Source organism: Carassius auratus, chromosome 1 (assembly GCF_003368295.1).
Source record: "Carassius auratus strain Wakin chromosome 1, ASM336829v1, whole genome shotgun sequence".
NCBI classification, from domain to species: domain Eukaryota; kingdom Metazoa; phylum Chordata; class Actinopteri; order Cypriniformes; family Cyprinidae; genus Carassius; species Carassius auratus.
The window spans coordinates 4,738,248-4,758,986 of record NC_039243.1 but is presented as its reverse complement, the minus strand read 5'-3'; the positions used below and the strand labels follow the sequence as shown (position 1 = coordinate 4,758,986).

Below are 20,739 nucleotides of genomic sequence, written 5' to 3'. Positions count from 1 at the left end.
CTGGAAAGTGCAGCACTATATGAAAACGTGTGTGGAAAACAGAGCAAGAAAGCATGATCTTTGCAACAGGATAAAACTACAAATCATTTCCATGTTTTCCCCACACTTATATAAAAACACACACAGTGTTTCTGCTGTTCTTTAACAAACATCTTCAGCTTCATCTGTCACAGATGTGGAATTCAAGCTCCAGATACTTGATTCATACAAAACTCAATATCATGACCATCATCAACCGTTAGTGTGAAATGTTTGGGTATGTGGAGTATTTCAAACCAGTTCAGAAAGATTCTCTGGAGAGTGAATATCAATCATCATCAAAATACACATTTTTACTTTTTCAATAGGTCTCTCAAAGGGACTCCAAACTAAAGGGTCGGGCCACTTTAACTGAAACAGCTTTAACTGTTTAACGCATGAGATGTCTTCACCAAACTCAGATCACAGCTCCATCTGAGGACACCACACAGTGACTTTACAAACATTTACATCCTCAACACAAGAGAAGAACAACAATAACAGCATTTCACTCCTGCTCTACAACACAACATCCATGAAACCTCAGAAGGAACAAACTGAAGCCATCTCAACGGTCACATCGTTCAAGGCCCTCCACAGCCCTGCTGATCAGGTGCATTGTGGGAAGAGAAGAGACAGGCTGTGGGAAAGCTTCAGAAGGACAGTGGCACAGATACACTGAGACTGAGCTGGACACAGAAAGATACCGGGACCGTCTGTGAGGACAGTCATCTGTTATCTGTGAGAGTCAGAGTGTGAGCATGGCTGTGTGTGTTCAAACAGACAGGAAGTGTAATCAGCATCATTCCTCCAGTCTTCAGTGTCACGTGATCTTCAGAAATCAGAATAATATGATGATTTACTGCTCAAGAAACATGAAGATTATTATCAGTGTTGAACACAGTTGTGCTGCTCAGTATTTCTGTGGAAACTGTGCATTAAATGTTTTTTTTTAGGATTCTTTGTTGAAAAGAACTTCTGTTACATTATAAATGTCCTTGATGAATAAATTTATTAATTTATTTTGAACTGTAGTCTGAGGTAACATTAAAAATCACTTCAAAACAGACTGAAATAAACTTCAAGAGAAGAGCACACACACACACACACACACACACACTCCTGTCTGATCCTCTCCCATCACTAACACTCACTGCTGGACTCACACATGATCCATGAGCTTCTGAACTCTAGCGAACATCATCCCAGGTCAGCATCTGATCTACTGTTACAATCATCTGTCATATTTTCACTCAGTTTGAGTCTCTTAATAAAACTGCACTGTTTTTTTCCTTCATAAAAGCCTGACACATCAAATATGACACTCGGGAAAACATTATAAAAACATTTTCTCCCAGGGTTTTAAACTGGGATCTTTCTAACTGTATTTCAGGTTTATTACTGGCTGCTCAGAGTCAGGTGGTCTCAGGGGGCGGGGCTTTCACGCTCAGAATGTCCTTTGATTGGACAGAAGTGTATATCTACAGACATGACTCAAAAATAATTAGATGTGTTTTACTGAAAGAGAAAGAACTAATAACCACAAAATGACAGCTATAGCACAGCTGCACGATCATGACAAAAATCATAATCGTTGATTTATCCCTTGAAATTGTAATTGCATTTATTAATTAAAATTATTAATCAGAAAACAACAATGGGATTCACAGTGATCTCGATGAAATTACGCTTTACAATTAAAATTACTACAAAAAAAAAATTACTCTGATTAAAATATAACTTCCTTTGTGTAAGTTTCATTTTTACTAATATTCCCCAAAAGACAGATTTGATCAAATCAAGTACAAATGTTTTCAAAGAGCAACTCAGTATGAAATTATCCAGTCGCTTTAATATTTAAACAGACAAAAGAGCAACCAGACAATACAAGAAAACACATTGTTTGTTGGTCCTCACATTTCTGAAACATACATTTTTTTCTAAGTTAAATAAAGAATATTAGTGTAACCACACTTTTTAAATAGTAAACTGCAGCTCCCATAACAGATACACAGAATATTTTGGGCGTATAAAATATATAATGCACATATCCCTGTGGAGATCACTTTGTCAGGTCCTTTGATTCGACTGTTAAGTGTTTCATAGAAACGTGTAGATTATACGTTTGGATGCAGAAAAACCAACCCCGAGAAGAAGAGAGAGAATGAGACTAGAACCAGCCGTGTGTTTTTAAACACAGAGGATTATTAAACCAGGAAGATGTGTGACGTCTGAGCGTAACATGAAGGACTGTGGTTCTGATCCGGCGAGAGGATGATGTCAGCTGCTCACTGACGGACAGAGTCTCCTTGCTGCCTGTTCCTCCACCGCAAACGTGTAGTTATACTGCAGAGAAACATCTGTCATCAAAACCTGCTGAACTACACCGCAGTCAACAAACCATCACCGATTCGACACAGAAGTCCTCCAGAACAATCTACAGTCTACATCATCTCACAATGACATCTTACAGTCTAAAACTGACAGTGATTTCTCATCATGGTGTTTGTGAAGGATGCAGATCACCTCGTTCTCGATGTCCTGCACTGATCTGATGCGGATGTCACTCAGGATGCTCGCAGACACCTGACACACACAACAACAGGTGTGTGTTACTGCTCACTGTGACTCCACACTAGATGCTGACAGGTTAATGACGGCACTCTGTGCTCAAAGACTTTTGTACTCTCATCATTTTTAGACGCTTCAAGCTAAATTCTCTCATCTCACAATAAAATGATCTTTGCTCAAGTCAAACAAAAGCCGTTCAGGGTTTACCGAGCCATAATGACCAGATGCATACATATATCCACACGTTAAGGAGTGTGGCAGTGACCTCTGACCTTTGTGTCTGACTGAGAACTGAACTTCGGGTGTAGACTGAAAGGAACTCCATCCATTCCTAAGAACAAACATAAACGAGAGTGAGTCTAATGACATGATCCACATGATTTCACTCATGTCACGTGTGAAGACTGATGTATATGATGATATGAGTGTGTCTCCGTTATATTAAAGGATGCTGGGATTGATTCGTCTGCTGCTGTACCTGTGATACTGTGGATGCTGCTATGGTTGCTATGGTTACCACTGTCATTCACATCCTCCATCAGGTTGTTCGTATCAAGCTTACTGCGCCGAAAGCTGACTTTTGATGAGACATCAGAAGGATTGCTGTAGAAACAGACAGTCAGAACAGCCTAGCAACCATATAAGAATCCCCTAGCAACCACCCTAACCACCACACAGCTCCTGGTTTTGTGACCTACAGCATTAGGCTACATGACTGCATTATAAAACCAACACTGAAGTGCTAAAGATGTTTTAAAACTGTGAATGTGCAGATACTCCAGCGGATTTATTTCTGTCTAATTTAGCAGTCAAATCATCCAAACACTGGAGTCTGTTTGTGAAAGGGAGAATCTTGTTTTGTTGTGAATCACATAACACTGATGTTCTCCACACTGATGACTGTGAGGGGGTACCTGGGTCTGAGAGGCTGCGGGGGTCCGGCTCCTTCCAGCGAGAGACTGCGCATGTCCAGACTGACACGGCGAGGCTTGGCCTGAGGCACTGGAGTGGAGAACTGGCCCTTTAAACACCACACCACGAAGCCATTCATGTCCCTGAGACACAGACACACACAATGAACACAGAGAACCAGCGTCCGGAGCGACTGAATCTAGAACCAGCGTCCGGAGCGACTGAATCCAGAACCAGCGTCCGGAGCGACTGAATCCAGAACCAGCGTCCGGAGCGACTGAATCTAGAACCAGCGTACAGAGCGGCTGACTCCAGAACCAGCGTCCGGAGCGACTGAATCTAGAACCAGCGTCCAGAGCGGCTGACTCCAGAACCAGCGTCCGGAGCGACTGAATCTAGAACCAGCGTCCGTAGCGACTGAATCTAGAACCAGCGTCCGGAGCGACTGAATCCAGAACCAGCGTCCAGAGCGGCTGACTCCAGAACCAGCGTCCGGAGTGACTGAATCTAGAACCAGCGTCCAGAGCGGCTGACTCCAGAACCAGCGTCCGGAGTGACTGAATCTAGAACCAGCGTCCAGAGCGGCTGACTCCAGAACCAGCGTCCGGAGTGACTGAATCTAGAACCAGCGTCCGGAGCGACTGAATCTAGAACCAGCGTACAGAGTGGCTGACTCCAGAACCAGCGTCCGGAGCGACTGAATCTAGAACCAGCGTACAGAGTGGCTGACTCCAGAACCAGCGTCCAGAGTGGATGAATCTAGAACCAGCGTACAGAGTGGCTGACTCCAGAACCAGCGTCCGGAGCGACTGACTCCAGAACCAGCGTCCGGAGCGACTGAATCTAGAACCAGCGTCCGTAGCGACTGAATCTAGAACCAGCGTACAGAGTGGCTGACTCCAGAACCAGCGTCCAGAGCGGCTGACTCCAGAACCAGCGTCCGGAGCGACTGACTCCAGAACCAGCGTCCAGAGCGGCTGACTCCAGAACCAGCGTCCAGAGCGACTGAATCTAGAACCAGCGTACAGAGTGGCTGACTCCAGAACCAGCGTCCGGAGCGACTGACTCCAGAACCAGCGTCCGGAGCGACTGAATCTAGAACCAGCGTCCGTAGCGACTGAATCTAGAACCAGCGTACAGAGTGGCTGACTCCAGAACCAGCGTCCAGAGCGGCTGACTCCAGAACCAGCGTCCGGAGCGACTGACTCCAGAACCAGCGTCCAGAGCGGCTGACTCCAGAACCAGCGTCCGGAGCGACTGACTCCAGAACCAGCGTCCGGAGCGACTGACTCCAGAACCAGCGTCCGGAGCGACTGAATCTAGAACCAGCGTACAGAGCGGCTGACTCCAGAACCAGCGTCCGGAGCGACTGAATCTAGAACCAGCATACAGAGCGAATGAATCTAGAACCAGTGTACAGAGCATCTGATTCTACAACCAGATTATGGAGTGTCTGACTCTAGAACTAGAATACGGAGTGTCTGATTCTAGAACCACCGTACAGAGCATCTGATTCTAGAACCAAAGTACAGTGTGTCTGATTCCAGAACTGGTGTCCAGAGCATCTAATTCTAGAACCAGTGTACAGAGTGTCTTATTCTAGAACCAGTGTATAGAACTTCTGATTTTAGAACCAGTGTACAGAATTCTTGATTCCAGAATGGTATAAAGTCATATTGGAGAACTGTTGAATAGTGCTGATCCTAACCCTAACCAAATCACAGTGTGTCTGATTCCAGAACCGGTTTCCAGAGCATCTGATTCTAGAACCAGTGTACAGAGTGTCTGATTCTAGAACCAGATTACGGAGTGTCTGATTCTAGAACCAAAGCACAGTGTGTCTGATTCCAGAATTGATTGTCCAGAGTGTCTGATTCTAGAACCAGTGTCCAGAGCATCTGATTCTAGAACCCATGTACAGAACATCTGAATCTAGGACCAATGTCCAGAGCATCTGATTCTAGAATCAAGGTACAGCGTGTCTGATTCCAGAACCAGTGTACACAGCGTCTGATTCAAAAGCCAGAGTGCCTGGTTCCAGAAAAGGCTTATAGAGTGTCAGATAGGAGATCTAGAGATATAGAGTCTCATATGAGAACTGCTGAATAGATGTGTGTTCTAGAGCAGGTGTCTCTCACCCCAGGCAGGTGTACTGCTGAACCATGGTCTTATTCTTGACTGTCAGTTTGAGATCTAGAACAGCCGTCGTAACACTGCCCATGGGAACGAGCCGCACACATATGCGTTTCTTCTTCCCAACAGATGCCTCTGTACACACACACACACACACACACACACACACACACATAGTGATTACCCTTCAGGAGAGACACACACACACACACACACACACATATCTGTGGAGGCTGCAAGGCCCACATCTGTAAATGAACATTCTTACTTTGCTCCAGGAATTCTGGGATGTAGCAGTAACCGTGAGGAATCGTCTCTTTATCCGTAATCACCTGCACATCTGCTACAACCATCCCAGCGGACAGATCCTACAAGAGACAGGCAGGAATGAAGAGCATGTGGAGACGTCACGTGTGGAGAGATGGACATTAAATCATCTATGTGTTTTTATGTGTTACTCTTGTCGCTTTACTGATGAAAGAAAGGCATACAGGTTTGGACGACATGAGGGTGATTAATTAATGACAGAACAATCTCTCAAGAGTGAGTCGATCCTCTAATGCATCTTACCTTACTGTAACACAGGAAGTATCCTGACTTGATGGCAAACCCTCGGATGAAGTTAGCCGAGGCTCCATCCTCAGTCTGACTGATCTAAACACACACACACACACACACGGTTAACAACATCATCTGAGCTCCGGAGGCAGATGCTGACCTGACCGTGGGTGGTTGTCATGGTTACCAGGGTGAAGTGACCAGGGCAGCCGCTGCTGTTAGACACCCAGGCCACTGCAGTGATGGGCCTGCAGGGGGCGCTCGAGGACCCCAACACAGACATCTACAGACAGATCACGAGGAGTCAGAACTGATCACAAACAGATACACAACAACCAGATGATAGATGTTCCCTTAGTTATTCATTAGTTTCAAACACACGCCTTAATCAACATTAACATCAGTTTTTACACTTCAGCCTGATTATAAACCACTTTAATGAACACGTAAGGCTGAATTCAGTACTCACAGGCTGTTGTTTATGAAGTTTTTCTCGATTCCAAACAGAGCAGCTGAACTGAACTCACTCTCGCAGTCAGAAAACAGGAAGCAGTGAAAGACTGCGACTCCCATGATGCACTGCGGTGACGTCAGAGCGGCCCGCGCATGCTCAGTGCGGGAGGAGGAGGTTCTATCGCTTAGGGTTCAGACTTAAAATGATTAAAATGAATTTAAACAAATCAGGCTTTATAATAATCTGAAACAAGTAAAAATCTATATATTCCTTATTTTACTTAAACCCTTAGCGCGACTTTTTGTCTTTTAAGATTATAGTGTGATTTCTAGACTTCTAAGAGTCATGTAAATTAATAAAATACAAAAAAATCCGTGGGTATTTGGTCCATCAATCTATATTTATGCCAAGTTCAAATATATTTTATCTTAGTTTTGTATATTTTTTTTGTAAAATCCTTATCTTTAAAAGTTATCCAGTAGTTATGGTTAAATGTTGTGGACAGCAAACGTCTCTGAACTCATCACTGCCATCTACAAACACAAGAATACATTACAATTACAATAAAATAAAATATAAACATAAAAGAACGTTACTTTAAAACAAACAAACTTTAAATAAAATTAAATACAACATATAAAACAATATTCTTATTTCAATATTTCTCATTTTCATCGTGTTTAACTTGACATACTAAAATAACTAAACCTAAAACTGAAAAAGTAATTTAAAAGTATAATGACAAAATATAAATAAACAATGAAATAAATGACAAAAAGACAGAACAACACGAGTCAAACATTTGAAAATGGAAAAAACAAAAGAAAAAACAAAAATAAAATTTGATAAAAAAAAATAGAAATTAAATATTATTATAATAAAAAATATTTATATATAATGTATAATATATATATGTATAATGTCTAATTCATAATAAAATAACACTGAACAGCAATCAAATGTATAAATGAAGGGTATGACATAAAATAAGAATAACATTTTGGGGAAAAGCTCTTAATATGCTTCATATTGCTGGATTTTTGCTTCACAGTTTGTCATATTTAATCATTTGTCAATTTATTTTCATCAGTTACCAGAATAAACCAGAACCTCTGTACAAATAAATAATGTCAGCTGACACACTTAGCTTATTTATGACATGTGAGATTTTATTGATATGAGCATACAGAAGAACAGTTCACAACAGTTTATTGATTCATTACTTATTATTATTGATTTGTTGAGCTACAACATTTTATCTTACAATTCTGACTTTCCTCCGTATTCTGAGTCTACACTTACAAACCATTTATGAGGTCACATCTTACAATTCAGACTTTTTTTTTTTCTTTTCTTTTTTTGCGTTTACATTTCTAATAATTCTGAGATTTTTAGTCATTATAAGTTCACATGCATTTTTTTCTTGTTTCCTCGTAAATGTTCTCGTCATCACGAAATGATGAAATATATATTATAAAGTCTATTGTTTTACAGCGATTGTCTGATCTACTGTTGCTATAGTAACGGACTCGACTTTGACACGCCTCTGATTTTCTCGCGATCTTGACATAACGAGAGTTGTAAGCTTTTATGTTATTTATATGATAATCTCATAACTTTTTTATTCATCTTTTACCTATATTATTATTTATATTATACTGTATATGTTCTATTTCTTTGTTGTATTTTATACTTGTTCAATACCTCTATATTATATGTTGGAAATCAATAAAATAATAATGATAATAATAATAAAGAGAGAAGTTACTACACTGCTCCAGCAGGTGTCGCTGTAGACCTGAATATAACTGACGGGTGTTGTTTATACTGTAAATCCTCCAGAAGAGGACCTTCCTCGTGCTCGCTATAATATGTGCAGTATTGTTCATTACTGACCTTTAATTCATTCATAAATTCACTCTGGATGGGTTAAATGCAGAGCACATACTTGGCTGAATGTCACTTCACTTTCACTATTGCACCACCACTTCTGCCACTCCTTAATAAAATTAATTTAACAAAGTTTGCTTTTAATTTAAATGTATATATTTAATTGTGTATATTAAATAAATAAAGATGTATTGCAAAACTCAGATTATCAATAAAGGTTATCAATAAAGTGCGAATGTTAAAAAACATTGTATCAAAATCACAATTTACTGTGGTTATGTAAGCTAGTTGAACAGTTGAAAAATACTGTTGTTACCCTATGTGTAATAACATAACATAACATAAGTGATATATTAACCTATTATCAAGTGATAGCTGCAAAGATAGCATTTATCTTGTACACATTTCCCTCTTCTTTCTTCCTAAATGTGCTCCTGAAGGGTTCCCTTCCCCAGAGAGACTGACTTCAGTCAAATAAAGATAGATAAGAGCAAGACATCATTCAAAATGATCTAGTCTCAAGTCATTAATGGCTCGCTAAAGAAAATCCCATTTATAATCCTCATGTACTGAAATCTTCCTGTTGATGAATAAAATATATGATCTATGACCTGCTTTGTAAAAAAGAAAGAAAGAGGTGTTAAGATGTAAGGTTAATGTAGATCCAGTCTTTTGTTTTAATTAATTACAATGTTCAGAACAGTTTTTCTGTAATCAAATTCTATAATAAGAGTCCAATACCATAAGCAGATATCTAACCCAGATATTGCAAAAACATACTAATAAAGTTTCTTTATGATATAAGTCAAGGGTATTCAATTCATGTTCAAAGAGACATGGCTCTGTTTTCCAAGCAGAGGTCTGGACAAAACAAGCAGATTTTTACATTTAGATACATGCAAGGCTACATGACAGAATAAAATACCTGTGTTTATTTATTTATTTATTTTTGTTCAGGGTTATGCTCCTGAGATCTTTACTATAGTTAGTCAGTATTCAGTCTACCTGTGTCATGAATCTGGCCCGTGTACTTCCGTCCGATCACCACCAGAGGTCACCCGTCCATCATATTGACTCTCTCACTACACTACACTGACTGACGCAGCTCACCACGGACTACATTTCCCATGAAGCATTGCACTAATATCAAACTCACCTGAAACCATACAAACATCATGGTTTAAATCAGTCTCAGCTGGCCTGCTGTGTGAAAAAACTATAAGCATTCATGTACAGAAAACAACTAATCAAACGTAAAAATAACTTGTGTTCATTACAAATAAATTGATTAATTAAACTACAAAAGCAGTTCAATGAAGTGCAGATCATTGAACTGAGTGATTCCCTCTTTTCTTTTAACCTTATAATAACGATAGTCTAAATCCGATCTGCCCGTTTACATGACAGTCACATGCACATATCTGATTTATATCCTATTTATTTCCACATATGAATGAGGCCTGAAACTGATCTATAAACATCTGCATGCAGCTTTTTTATTTTCCTCGAGTTGAGTCAGGTCTGGAGTCATTTCCGGTCGAGTCTGGAGTCTGGAGTCCGAGTCATGCATGAGCCTAAACCCGTCCTGATCTACATGAAACTCTAACTCAACATTTGGAAGAAGAAGCAGAAGCATACAAAAAACAAAAGTGTGCAGAAAACGTCTGAGACCAAAAGCAGAGAAATATATCAAAGGAAAACATCATTTTGTGTGCAATCAGGATAAATTTGCAACAATATTTCAGTTCTGTGCAATATGATTTTAAATGTGTTTACAGTTTTGATTCAAGCTTATTTTTAATGCTTCATTTAATGTTCATTTTTTTTAATATAACACTTTTTTATTTGATCCGTGACCATTGTTTGCTATTCTGAAAAGTTTGCTTTCACTTTTTAATTTTACTTGCGTTTTTAAAAGTTGGTTTCACGCTTGTTATTTATTATATATTTTTTTTAATCCGTAACTGCAATACATTTGGTCGGAATCTGATCCCATAGCCTATCTGTTGTGTGAACTCCACTGTGTGAAGCATAAGTTTATTAAATTGTAATGACGTTGAATACTAATTCAGTAGTACTATCCTACGGTTATTAAAAATGACTTTATGAAATGACAAACGTACTTGCCTAAGGATGTGTTTGTGATTATTAGTCTCTTATTAACTGCCCACAGGTGACGCGCGGTGATGACGCGCGCTGAAGTCCTGCTTGCGCACTGCGGATTTGTTTTGTTTCAGTTCTTGAGCGGGCACACCTGTCCTGTGCGCGTGCCCTTGCTGACCACATCAGCCTCTGGTGACAAACTCACTGCTGACGACAGAAGATCTGATCGAGTAGAGACACAACCAATCCCTCAGACACGAGTGAGATCATATAATGACCAATGACAGAGACAGTGTGTGTGTATGTGTGTGTGTGTGTGTGTGTGTGTGCGCGCGCACGCGCGCTGAGCTGGCATCTATCCCTGCTTAGCCTAAGCTAGCTGAATTATGTTTTGTTATTGGCATCATACCATGAAGAGCCTCTGGCGGCCAAGGAACCATTCCACTACACAAAAGTGTTATTTTGTTTTTTACAGTGGAAATGGAAATCTTGTTTGTAGACTGTTATCAATAAAGTCATCATAAAGTTATCAATCATAGATCATGTAGACTGAATGATTCTTCTATATACTGGTCACTGAAAGGTTCTCTACTGAGACAGAAATGGCTCTTCTGTGGCATCACTATCAAATTGCCTTTATTTTTAAGAGTGTGAATGTAAAAGTGAACCTAGTTTCACAGATCTGCTCGGAGTTGAGCACCCCCCCCCCCCCCCCCAATCAATTCTAAACATATTTGTATATAATTATACATAATTATAATTGTATATTAAATATACATAATTATATGCCTATTGTAAATAAATAAATAAGCTTTTAAAATAAAAAGAAAAGAAAACATTTGACTCGCGCATAACTCGTGCAGTGCAATAACGCCATGATTTGATGTCATCACGTCATTATAACATTTTATTTTAAAGACGGAGCGCCTCCTTGAGCTACATAGGCCTTGTCCCGACTAAAGGTTTTTCTAGCTATTCTAGTCATCTGGTCGCACGTTATTAAATTGATTGATATAATAATGTATACTAAACCATCCTTTACATATCCATGCTCAAGCTCGAGCATACATCGCCTCAAGCAACGGCAAAGTGACAAGACATTTTAATCATTTATTAATAAACTAGTGGTTTCTGAGTCAGTGCAAAGATGAAGTACTCGACGCTGACTCGTCATCTGCACGTGCACGTGCCTTTAATAGAAATGCACCTTTCACGCGGACATGATTAAAGATTGTACAAAATCAATTTTCCTTATATTCATTTTATTATTCATATATATATATATATATATATATATATATATATATATATATATATATATATATATATATATATATATATATATATACACACACACACACACACACACACTCATAATAACCTGTTTGACTATATTTAATTGTCCAGCTCCCCCGTCAATGATGGCACCCGTCTGCACCTGCGTTTACAATCCCCTGATTAAAGAACCATCTAAACAGCAGGATCCCGGTGATGTTCAGGGTTCACGGGCGTCACGGCACTGATCTTCATCCTGTACAGCAGACTCACGTCACATGTCATCAGACTGATAAAGAGCTTTATGATCCGTCAGTGACAGAGACTGATGTGAATGACCCGAGTCTAAATCCCTGCAGTCGTCATCACGTGTTAAACTCCTCTGGTACTGATGTCTTACTGATGTCTTACTGATGTCTTACACTGATGTCAGATCTAAGGGTAACCAGCATATTACCAGCATTTACAACTAAATGTGATGATATCATAAACGTGTGTTAACTTCATGCAAGTCAGTTGTTGTGAAATAAAACAGACCCATTCACACTCTTCCATTCACTGAATAGTCTCACACTCTAATCTTTCATTAGACCGGCTCTAGCTTTGATTATGGCACGCATTTCGAGAAGCTTCTGCAATGTGACTTCATTTCTTCCGTCCAGAGTTCATTCAGGATGAGGGAGAGTCTTCTCCAGCACATCCCAAAGATTCTCAGGAGTGTTTGCTCATCTGCCAGGACGTCTGGAAGATGTCTTTAAGATGTTAATGATGTAGAACGCATGCAAAGCTGACATCTTAAAGACATCTGTCAGATATATGTACTCAGCAGATCTCTTGCAGATAGGGTGAATTGCCCCAATGTGGGACTTTTCTTGCATTTCAGATTTCTGAGAAATATTGCGATGTGTAGGCAAAACATTAAACTCACACCTAATATACCATTAAAAAAAACAGGATGTGTCCTAAATAAATCAAAAGAGAAAATGCAGATAACACATTCATAAAAGAAATGATAGACATATTAGTGCTCTTAGTGCAGGTCGTCTGAGAAAATCTGCCTCTTCTTAAAAGACCAAAATCACCTTTTATGAAGAACAGTCTAATCTGAAGTTAGTATTTCTCTTGGTTATAGATGGATAAAACAATCAAACACCATCACACAAATAATACAATATGATAGTTTTGTTTATTAAGACATTAAGCGACTATTATCATAGACCTGTGTTGTGTTGTGTTGTGTTGTGTTGTATCTCTAGTTCAGCAAACACACACAGTCACAGCAGGCATAACCCAGACCCGTTTGAAGACAATATCAGGCTTTAGGTTAGGTTCAGTTTAACTTTAGGCTAGATCAAGTTTGTCATTGACCTTTGGGCGGTCAGTCTGATGACCCCTCCACCCTCTTTTATGACTGTACATTATTTGAGAGGTGATGTGATACATATATGTATGGGGGAGCTACAAACACAAAACCTTAACTGTCCCACTTTAGAGTAATTCACGGTACCTGTGCTCTGGGTTTGGCCATCGATCGATCTTTGTTTGCTGATTCGCTGTGTGCTCGAGTAATCCGGGCGCGTTCACGTGCGCCGAGAGCGCTGAAAAGACGCGCGCGCAGCTCGCGCTCCGTTACTCCGGTGAACTCATGGCAGCGGAAGGACAGAGAGTGGTGCTGATCACCGGCTGCTCGTCCGGTATCGGGCTCGCGATCGCCGTGATGCTCGCGAGAGACGAGAGGAAGCGCTACTACGGTAAGTCGCCAATCAATGATTCATTTTATTATTCCCTTACGAAAATGAATCCTGATTTTGCTACAATGACCATAGTTTAACCATGGTATTTACAGTAAAACTGTGGTTATAAAAATATTAGCCAAAAAGTAAAAAACAAAACAAAACAAAAAAACATGCATTCCATGGTTAAACTATGGAAAGTGTAGCAAAACTGTGGTTAATTAACTAGTTACCATGGCTTTTTTTTTACTTTTTGGTATTTGGTCCATAGTTAATACACTTTTACTATAATAAAACCATGGATAATTTTTGTAAGGGTTGACACATAATACAGATTATTTCATAATGCTGAAATTCCACAGTTATTGCTACTTCAATTTGCCAAACAATTTTAGCCCTGACAGCACACATACATCATGGAGAAGATGTCTATCTGACATCTGCAAGACCCAGTGTTTGCTCATCTGCGGTATGTCTATAGGACCGTATCAAATAGATGTTTAGCAGACGTCTTGCAGATGTACCTGTGCTATCTCAGAGGAAAGTGATTTAGAGGATGGACATCCATTAAGGATTGTGTCACACCTGCTATTATTTGGCATTAAACATGTCAAATCTCTTTTGTTATTTTAAAGCAGAGTTGAATCGCTCTGTTAAGTCTCACTCATTCGTGTGTGTGTGTGTGTGTGTGTGTGTGTGTGTGTGTGTGTGTGTGTGTGTGTGCTCAGTCCTAGCTACCATGCGGGATCTGAAGCGGAAGGATAAGTTGGTTGAAGCAGCAGGAGATGCGTACGGTAAAACTCTGTCTCTGCTCACACTGGACGTCTGCAGCGATGAGTCTGTCAAACAGTGTGTGAACAGCATCAAAGATCGACATATAGACATACTGAGTGAGTACACACACACACACACACACACAGAGAGAGAGATCTGTTCATCCTTTCTCAATGACCCCTGCATTTTTTGATGGAACTGCACATAAAATAGCATAACTAAGTGAATGCAGCACAGTAACTAAAGCAGTAATTAGGAAGAAAGTGAAGATGGACGCCTCTGTTAGTAAGAGTTCAGTCAAACTGTGGTCTGTGTGTCTGTAGTTAATAACGCTGGCGTGGGTCTGGTGGGGCCGGTCGAGGCTATCAGTCTGGACAACATGAAGCAGGTGTTTGAGACCAATTTCTTCGGGGTTGTGCGCATGATTAAAGAGGTGATGCCCGACATGAAGAGGAGACGCTCTGGACACATCATGGTCATCAGCAGCGTGCTGGGCCTGCATGGTGAGACGCTCACACACACACACACACACACACACACACACACGTCTGGAAACACCACACAAATCAGACTCATGTTGCTCTTCACAGGTGTGGCCTTCAATGACGTTTACTCCGCGTCAAAGTTCGCCACAGAGGGACTGTGTGAGGCACTCGCCATCCAGCTGCTCCAGTTTAACGTCAAGTGAGTCTCAGCGCTGAACACTGAACACACACTCCTGCATTTCCTCTTCCTGTCATGTGATTTTCAGTATCATTCATCACTTCTTTAGGTTTCTGATGGTGTTTGACTCATTTCGTCAGTGATTAAACCAGGTTAACATTAGCAGAATCACACTGATGTTATGTGACCGCTGCCTCTGGTGGTCTGGAGGGGAAGTTACAGGTTCAAATCCATTAAAGATCACAGATCAGGAAATAAGCAAAGTTCTTCAGCAGTGCTTCTCATCCTTCAAATAATTTCATATAGGACGAAACAAGCTTAAATCTAAAGCTGACCAACATTTGTGTTATTTTGACGTGGTTCTGGATCTGATGGCTCTCTCTGCAGTCTGATGTATTTCTCATATTTGTCTGTCTGTCAGGGTGTCAATGATCGAGCCCGGGCCCGTAAACACTGAGTTTGAGCTGAAGCTGATGACAGAAGTCTCTAAGAAAGAGTTTGCCGGTGCTGATCCGGAGACGCTCCATCACTTCAGGACCTGCTACCTGCCCACACAAGTCAACCTCTTCAAAGGTCTGGGACAAACACCTGAAGACATCGCCAAGGTCAGAGCACATGAAGTCAGACTCATTCAAAACAAGAACCATAACTAGAGACAAAGACATAATCATCATTGCGTCTCTTAAAGGTGCCATAGAACGCATTGATACAGTATTCATATTTAAACTGTTCTCTGATGTCTTCAGAGTGTGAATGTGAAGTTTTCCCAAAATATCCCACAGATCATTTTTTATAGCTTGTTGAAATTGCCAAAACATTCAGGTCTTTTGTCTAACTGGTGTTGACCATGTTACTGATCATAACATTGCTACCACATTTCTATTTATGATCAGTGGCGGCTCTTCGGGGGAGGCACAGCTTCCCCAAAATTTTGAGGTGAAAATGAGGACAATTTAATGTTAATAAAATTCACAATTAATTTCAGTTCATGTCTCAGGATGTATATATTTTTGTTTGTAATTACACTGTTGTAATTCCATTACATGAAAGCGCCGCTCTTCTATCACAATGTGCTGAATCTGCTGATGTAATTACAACCACTCAGTGATAGAGATGGGGAGGGATGAGCTCTCGTGCCTCTGTTGGTAATAAAAATTAGCCAATCAGCATCGAGTGTTCACTTTCAGCGCTGAGGAGTGTTGAGAAAAGGAACACCATAGAGGACGCTAGCCTCCCTTCTGCTATATCAACCAATCATCATAGAGACGTAAATTACCTGATATTAGATTGAACGTCTCCCGGAGCGGCTGGGCTGATCATTTACCAAGTATAAATAATAATATAATTTAGGATAAGTAGCGATACTGAATATTTGATCGCCAACAGATTTTCCAAAGCTGTCATTCAAACAGTAGCCTATATATACAAATTAAAAATAAAGGGAGCGAGAACTATAAGCTACAGAAGTAGGCCTTATTTAATAACACAAAAGACAGCTCTCTTTTACCACAGACTTTTAAGAAGGGATGGATGTTTGTTAGGACAGGTTAGTGTTTTTATATTATTTTGTTGTATGTGTCATTTTCTTTATGTTTTCTGACTAAAAGCAAATAATAATAATAATAATAACAATTGGCAGGGATCCCCAGACCAATACAATTAGTGTGCCTCCTCTATTTTAAACCCAGGAGCCACCACTGTTTACGATCGTGCTGGAAGCACCTGAAGCCAGCATCAGTGGAAACAGACAGAGACAATTATAGCTTTAGCAACATTATCCTTACAGAGAGTCAAGAAGCTCTTTTGGGAAACAAAATATGAGGCGTGACTTACTTTGTCTGGAACTTCTAGCATGAAGAGACTGATTATGAATTATTTGGATTATAAAACAATGAGTGGGTGGATTTTTACTATTGTAGGCTGGTTGTTTTCACACACTGCAGCCACACAACTGAGTTCAAACACCTTATAAAAGAGATTTTTGAATTCTATAGCACCTTTAAGAGAACAGCAAAGTCCACACTATTACTAAAATGATACTAACACAGGAGGAAAGATATCAACAAGAATCACTTTCAATGATTAAAACAATGACAAACAATCAGAAGTTTTTATCATCTGCTGGTGTGGAGACTGAAATAGGTAATGGAAGTGAAACTCATGCACTGTCTGTGTGTCTCTGAAGGTCACTAAGAAGGTGATCGAGTCACCGCGGCCTCCTTTCCGTAACCTGACGAATCCTCTGTACACTCCCATCGTGGCACTGAAGTACGCGGACGAGACACGCAGCCTGTCTGTTCACACCTTCTATCACATGCTGTATAACCTGGGAGGAGTCATGCATGTTAGTGTGAGAATCATGAAGTTCCTGAGCTTTGGATGGTTACGGAGACGAGCCATCTCACCTACCTAACACCTACCCACACACACACACACACACACACACCCCACACACACACACACACACACACACCTCTGGATGCTGCCGCAGGGCAGGGAGAAGGCATGACACAGACAGACGTTGAAATGCCCAGAGTTGACAATAGTGGAGGAGGAGTGGGGCAGGGAGAGTGGCTGTGGCGTCTTCATGGATGCTCCCTGTGATTTTATGAGTGCAGGTGGATTCGGGGAATAGTTCACTACTTTGTGTGGTGGTGGTGAGAGTGTCGTTGGCTTGGCCTGGTCCTCAGTTGCTTCACACATTAGACAGGTCAGTACACATTGGATCCTCTCGCTCTAACTGAGGCTTGCTGTGGCCTTTAGATCTCTCTCCTCCTGATGAACTGGATGGGGCAGCTGTCTCCAATCAGTGCAGCCATAATTGCTGTTGTCAGGGGTGATGCTAATTGAATGATGGGCACAATGTTTCGACCAACCTAAAATATACTTACAAACACACCCACACACACTCTCTCTTGCTCTATTTTCAAACCCATGCACACTACAAACAAATCTCTATTTCTATCTTTGAACAGATTTAATTATTGATACATAAATATTCTGTTAATATAGTGGATATTATTTTAGAAATGTCTCTTTGTAGCTTTTAGAGTAAGATCCTCATATAAGATGTTAAGAGACTAGTTTCCGATTGCATATAAACAATACATGAATGTAGATTTCTGAATGAAACTCAGCAGACAGTGAGGGGAATGATATTTGAGAGACAGCTGTGTGGCTCCTGTCATATAAAGCTGTTGTGCTGGTGGAGAAATAATAAAGCAGAAAAGAGCATCATTTCAGAAGAAGAGATGCTGATGAAGATGTTCTAGTGATCAAGCAGCAGATTGAAGCTCTGAAGCTCCTGAAAGACTGAATTAGAGCCAGATCAACTGTGTTCAGCAGCGATACTGTGAGTGTTTGGACACAATTCATTCAGTGAATCGAGTGTTAAATCAGCGCAGACAGAAAAATAAAGCAGACGATCAGGAGACAGATTCATTCGGAGTCAATTCAGCCTCTGATCTCAATCACATTCATGATTATTCATACTGTCATCAGTTCACATCAGGATTCAGAAACCAGATCAGGATCAAATGAGTCACTCATGGACTTTTATTACATTTGATGAGCAGTTTACAATAGAAATATTAAAGCACACATATTACTCTGTTTATTAAAGATTCAGAACAGTATGAGAGTCTGATCTAGATTCATAACTTCTGTATGATGATGAAAAACTAATTAAAAATGAATAGAAATGTAGTGATGTGAGATTTGATGAGTTTGTGTGCATGTGAAGATCAGAAAGAGTGTCTCTATCATTTAATATCACACAGAGACACTGAGGAATCAGAATCAATCCTAAGGTTTAAGTCCCCACCAGTATAGAAAAACCTGTACTCACTCACACACACACACACACACACATATATAACACTCACATACAAGATCAAAATGATTACAGTTTTTGCTTATTGCTTGAACACATACTTAGACCAAATAACAAATCTTGAAGCTTTTGTTACTATACATTAAACGAAAGTGCTGCTTTGCACTTCAGTTGCAATTTTGCAGCACACATGCTCCTGCACTCTACACACTATTTCATATACAACTTTGTCAATCTCATGGGTATCATTGGGGAAACACATCTATTCAAAATACAAAACACACTGGGTTAATGAAAACACTTAAAAGACACACCTGAAAACACTTACAAAACTGATTTCCAATCAGCCAACCACAAATATGCCTCAGTTGAGCCATTTTGAGAACTTTGCAAGCATGGAGGCAGGTGGATCATGTGATAAATCATGGCCTGACAATGAGGGAAGATGGTCAGTGAGTCCATCCACATTTAAGCCAGTTCATATTTGCATCTATCATTAGGACATAATTTTAAGAGAGAAGGATGGTTGGACAATCTTAGCATGGAATCGTGTCAGCTCCACAGGTTCTGTGGTTATTCCCTCATCTTTTACACTGAGGACGTTCACAGCATCTCTGAGGGCATCTCCAGACTCTCCTAAACAGATGTAATGTGGCAGATGAACTTCCTCCAGTTTCCCTGAGATCACCGTCACGTCCATCACTGGAGCGATTCGGTTGCACTGCAGTCTCTCCAGCTGAAAAGAAAACAGAAAGCGTCACGATACACTCACCTTACAACTTCTGCCTTTGTGTAACCTTCACAAAGTTATTTTTCTTGGACCGTCAGACTTCTCTACCATTCCTAAAGTAAATTTTGGTGGTCTGTCTTCTTGTGTCAAGCCGTGGGTGAGAAATTTCGGTGTAGGTTTTGATGAAACTTTGAAATTTGAGAGGCAAATAAGTTTAGTTGTGAAATCCTGCTTTTTTCAGCTAAGACTACTATTAAAAGTAAAGACATTTCTTTCTTTTAAAAATTTCGAAAAAGTTATACATGTATTAATTTCTTCAAGGCTAGATTACTGCAATTCTCTCTACGTTGGGTTTAGTCATGCAGCAATGTCGCGATTACAATTAGTACAAAATGCGGCAGTTAGACTTTTGACGGGTGCAAAAAAACGGAATCATATTACGCCAATTTTACGTTATTTACACTGGTGGCCAGTGCATTATAGAGTGGAGTTTAAACTTTTACTTTTTGCTTACAAATCTTTAAATGGTCTGGCTAAACCTTACGTGTCTGCTCTATTGACTGAGCATCATCCATCTAGATCCCTAGGGTCATCATATCAGAGACTCCTGTCTATCCCGAAGTCAAAATTTAAGTGTAGGTGGGACCGAGCCTTCTCTATAGTTGCCCCTAGATTATGAAATGACTACCCATTTCAATTAGAGTGGCCTCATCGTTATTTGTTTTTAATTCCAAGTTAAAAACATTTTTGTTTGATAAGACATTCAACACATGCTGATGCACCATTCCATTGTTTTTTTATTATCAAATTGGTGAAGCACTTATTTTATTTTATGATATTTTTATTCAAATCTATATTTGTACTGTGGTTTTATTGTTGTTAGTTTATGATTTTTTATTAATACTGTAAAGCACATTGGACAATGTAAATTGTATTTAATTGTGCTCTATAAATAAATTGCCATTGCCATTCACCATCAGAAGATTCTGTAAAATAGACTTTTAATTGTGATAATTTTGGCTCATATTTAACAAAAATCCATCAATTCAATATCTCAAAAAAATTAGAATGCTTCATAAGACCAATAAAAACA

At 39.9% G+C, this 20,739-nt stretch overlaps 4 protein-coding genes across 7 annotated transcripts in view; 1 reads left to right on the top strand and 3 right to left on the bottom strand.

The window, feature by feature from the left end:
• The window catches only part of LOC113039050 (zinc finger protein 501-like), an 847,435-nt gene that overhangs the window by 338,498 nt on the left and 488,198 nt on the right, over window positions 1-20,739 (bottom strand). The gene's annotated exons all lie outside the window — the stretch shown is intronic.
• Window positions 1,521-6,794, bottom strand: mvb12a (multivesicular body subunit 12A). 2 transcript variants are annotated; one of them, XM_026198663.1, is made up of 10 exons: window positions 6,662-6,794; window positions 6,380-6,475; window positions 6,205-6,288; window positions 5,903-6,002; window positions 5,640-5,769; window positions 3,504-3,644; window positions 3,068-3,192; window positions 2,862-2,920; window positions 2,545-2,604; window positions 1,851-2,364 (listed from the first exon to the last, which is right to left on the bottom strand). In XM_026198663.1, exons 2-10 carry the CDS (start codon window positions 6,473-6,475, stop codon window positions 2,299-2,301), a joined length of 861 nt encoding a protein of 286 aa, XP_026054448.1. In that variant the 5' UTR covers window positions 6,662-6,794; the 3' UTR covers window positions 1,851-2,298. The 2 variants fall into 2 exon arrangements, with proteins under 2 accessions (XP_026054506.1, XP_026054448.1); XM_026198721.1 differs by lacking the exon at window positions 3,504-3,644 and having other exon boundaries at window positions 1,521-2,364.
• On the top strand, window positions 13,392-18,107 carry rdh8b (retinol dehydrogenase 8b). 2 transcript variants are annotated; one of them, XM_026198461.1, is made up of 6 exons: window positions 13,392-13,665; window positions 14,376-14,537; window positions 14,745-14,924; window positions 15,012-15,105; window positions 15,506-15,689; window positions 17,270-18,107. In XM_026198461.1, exons 1-6 carry the CDS (start codon window positions 13,560-13,562, stop codon window positions 17,495-17,497), a joined length of 954 nt encoding a protein of 317 aa, XP_026054246.1. In that variant the 5' UTR covers window positions 13,392-13,559; the 3' UTR covers window positions 17,498-18,107. The 2 variants fall into 2 exon arrangements, with proteins under 2 accessions (XP_026054246.1, XP_026054165.1); XM_026198380.1 differs by having other exon boundaries at window positions 14,745-15,105.
• Window positions 18,611-20,739, bottom strand: part of LOC113037683 (NLR family CARD domain-containing protein 3-like) — a 66,101-nt gene continuing 63,972 nt past the window's right edge. Inside the window, exon 8 of the mRNA XM_026195070.1 lies at window positions 18,611-19,652. The gene's annotated coding sequence lies outside the window, so the exon portion shown is untranslated. The remainder of the gene's footprint in view (window positions 19,653-20,739) is intronic.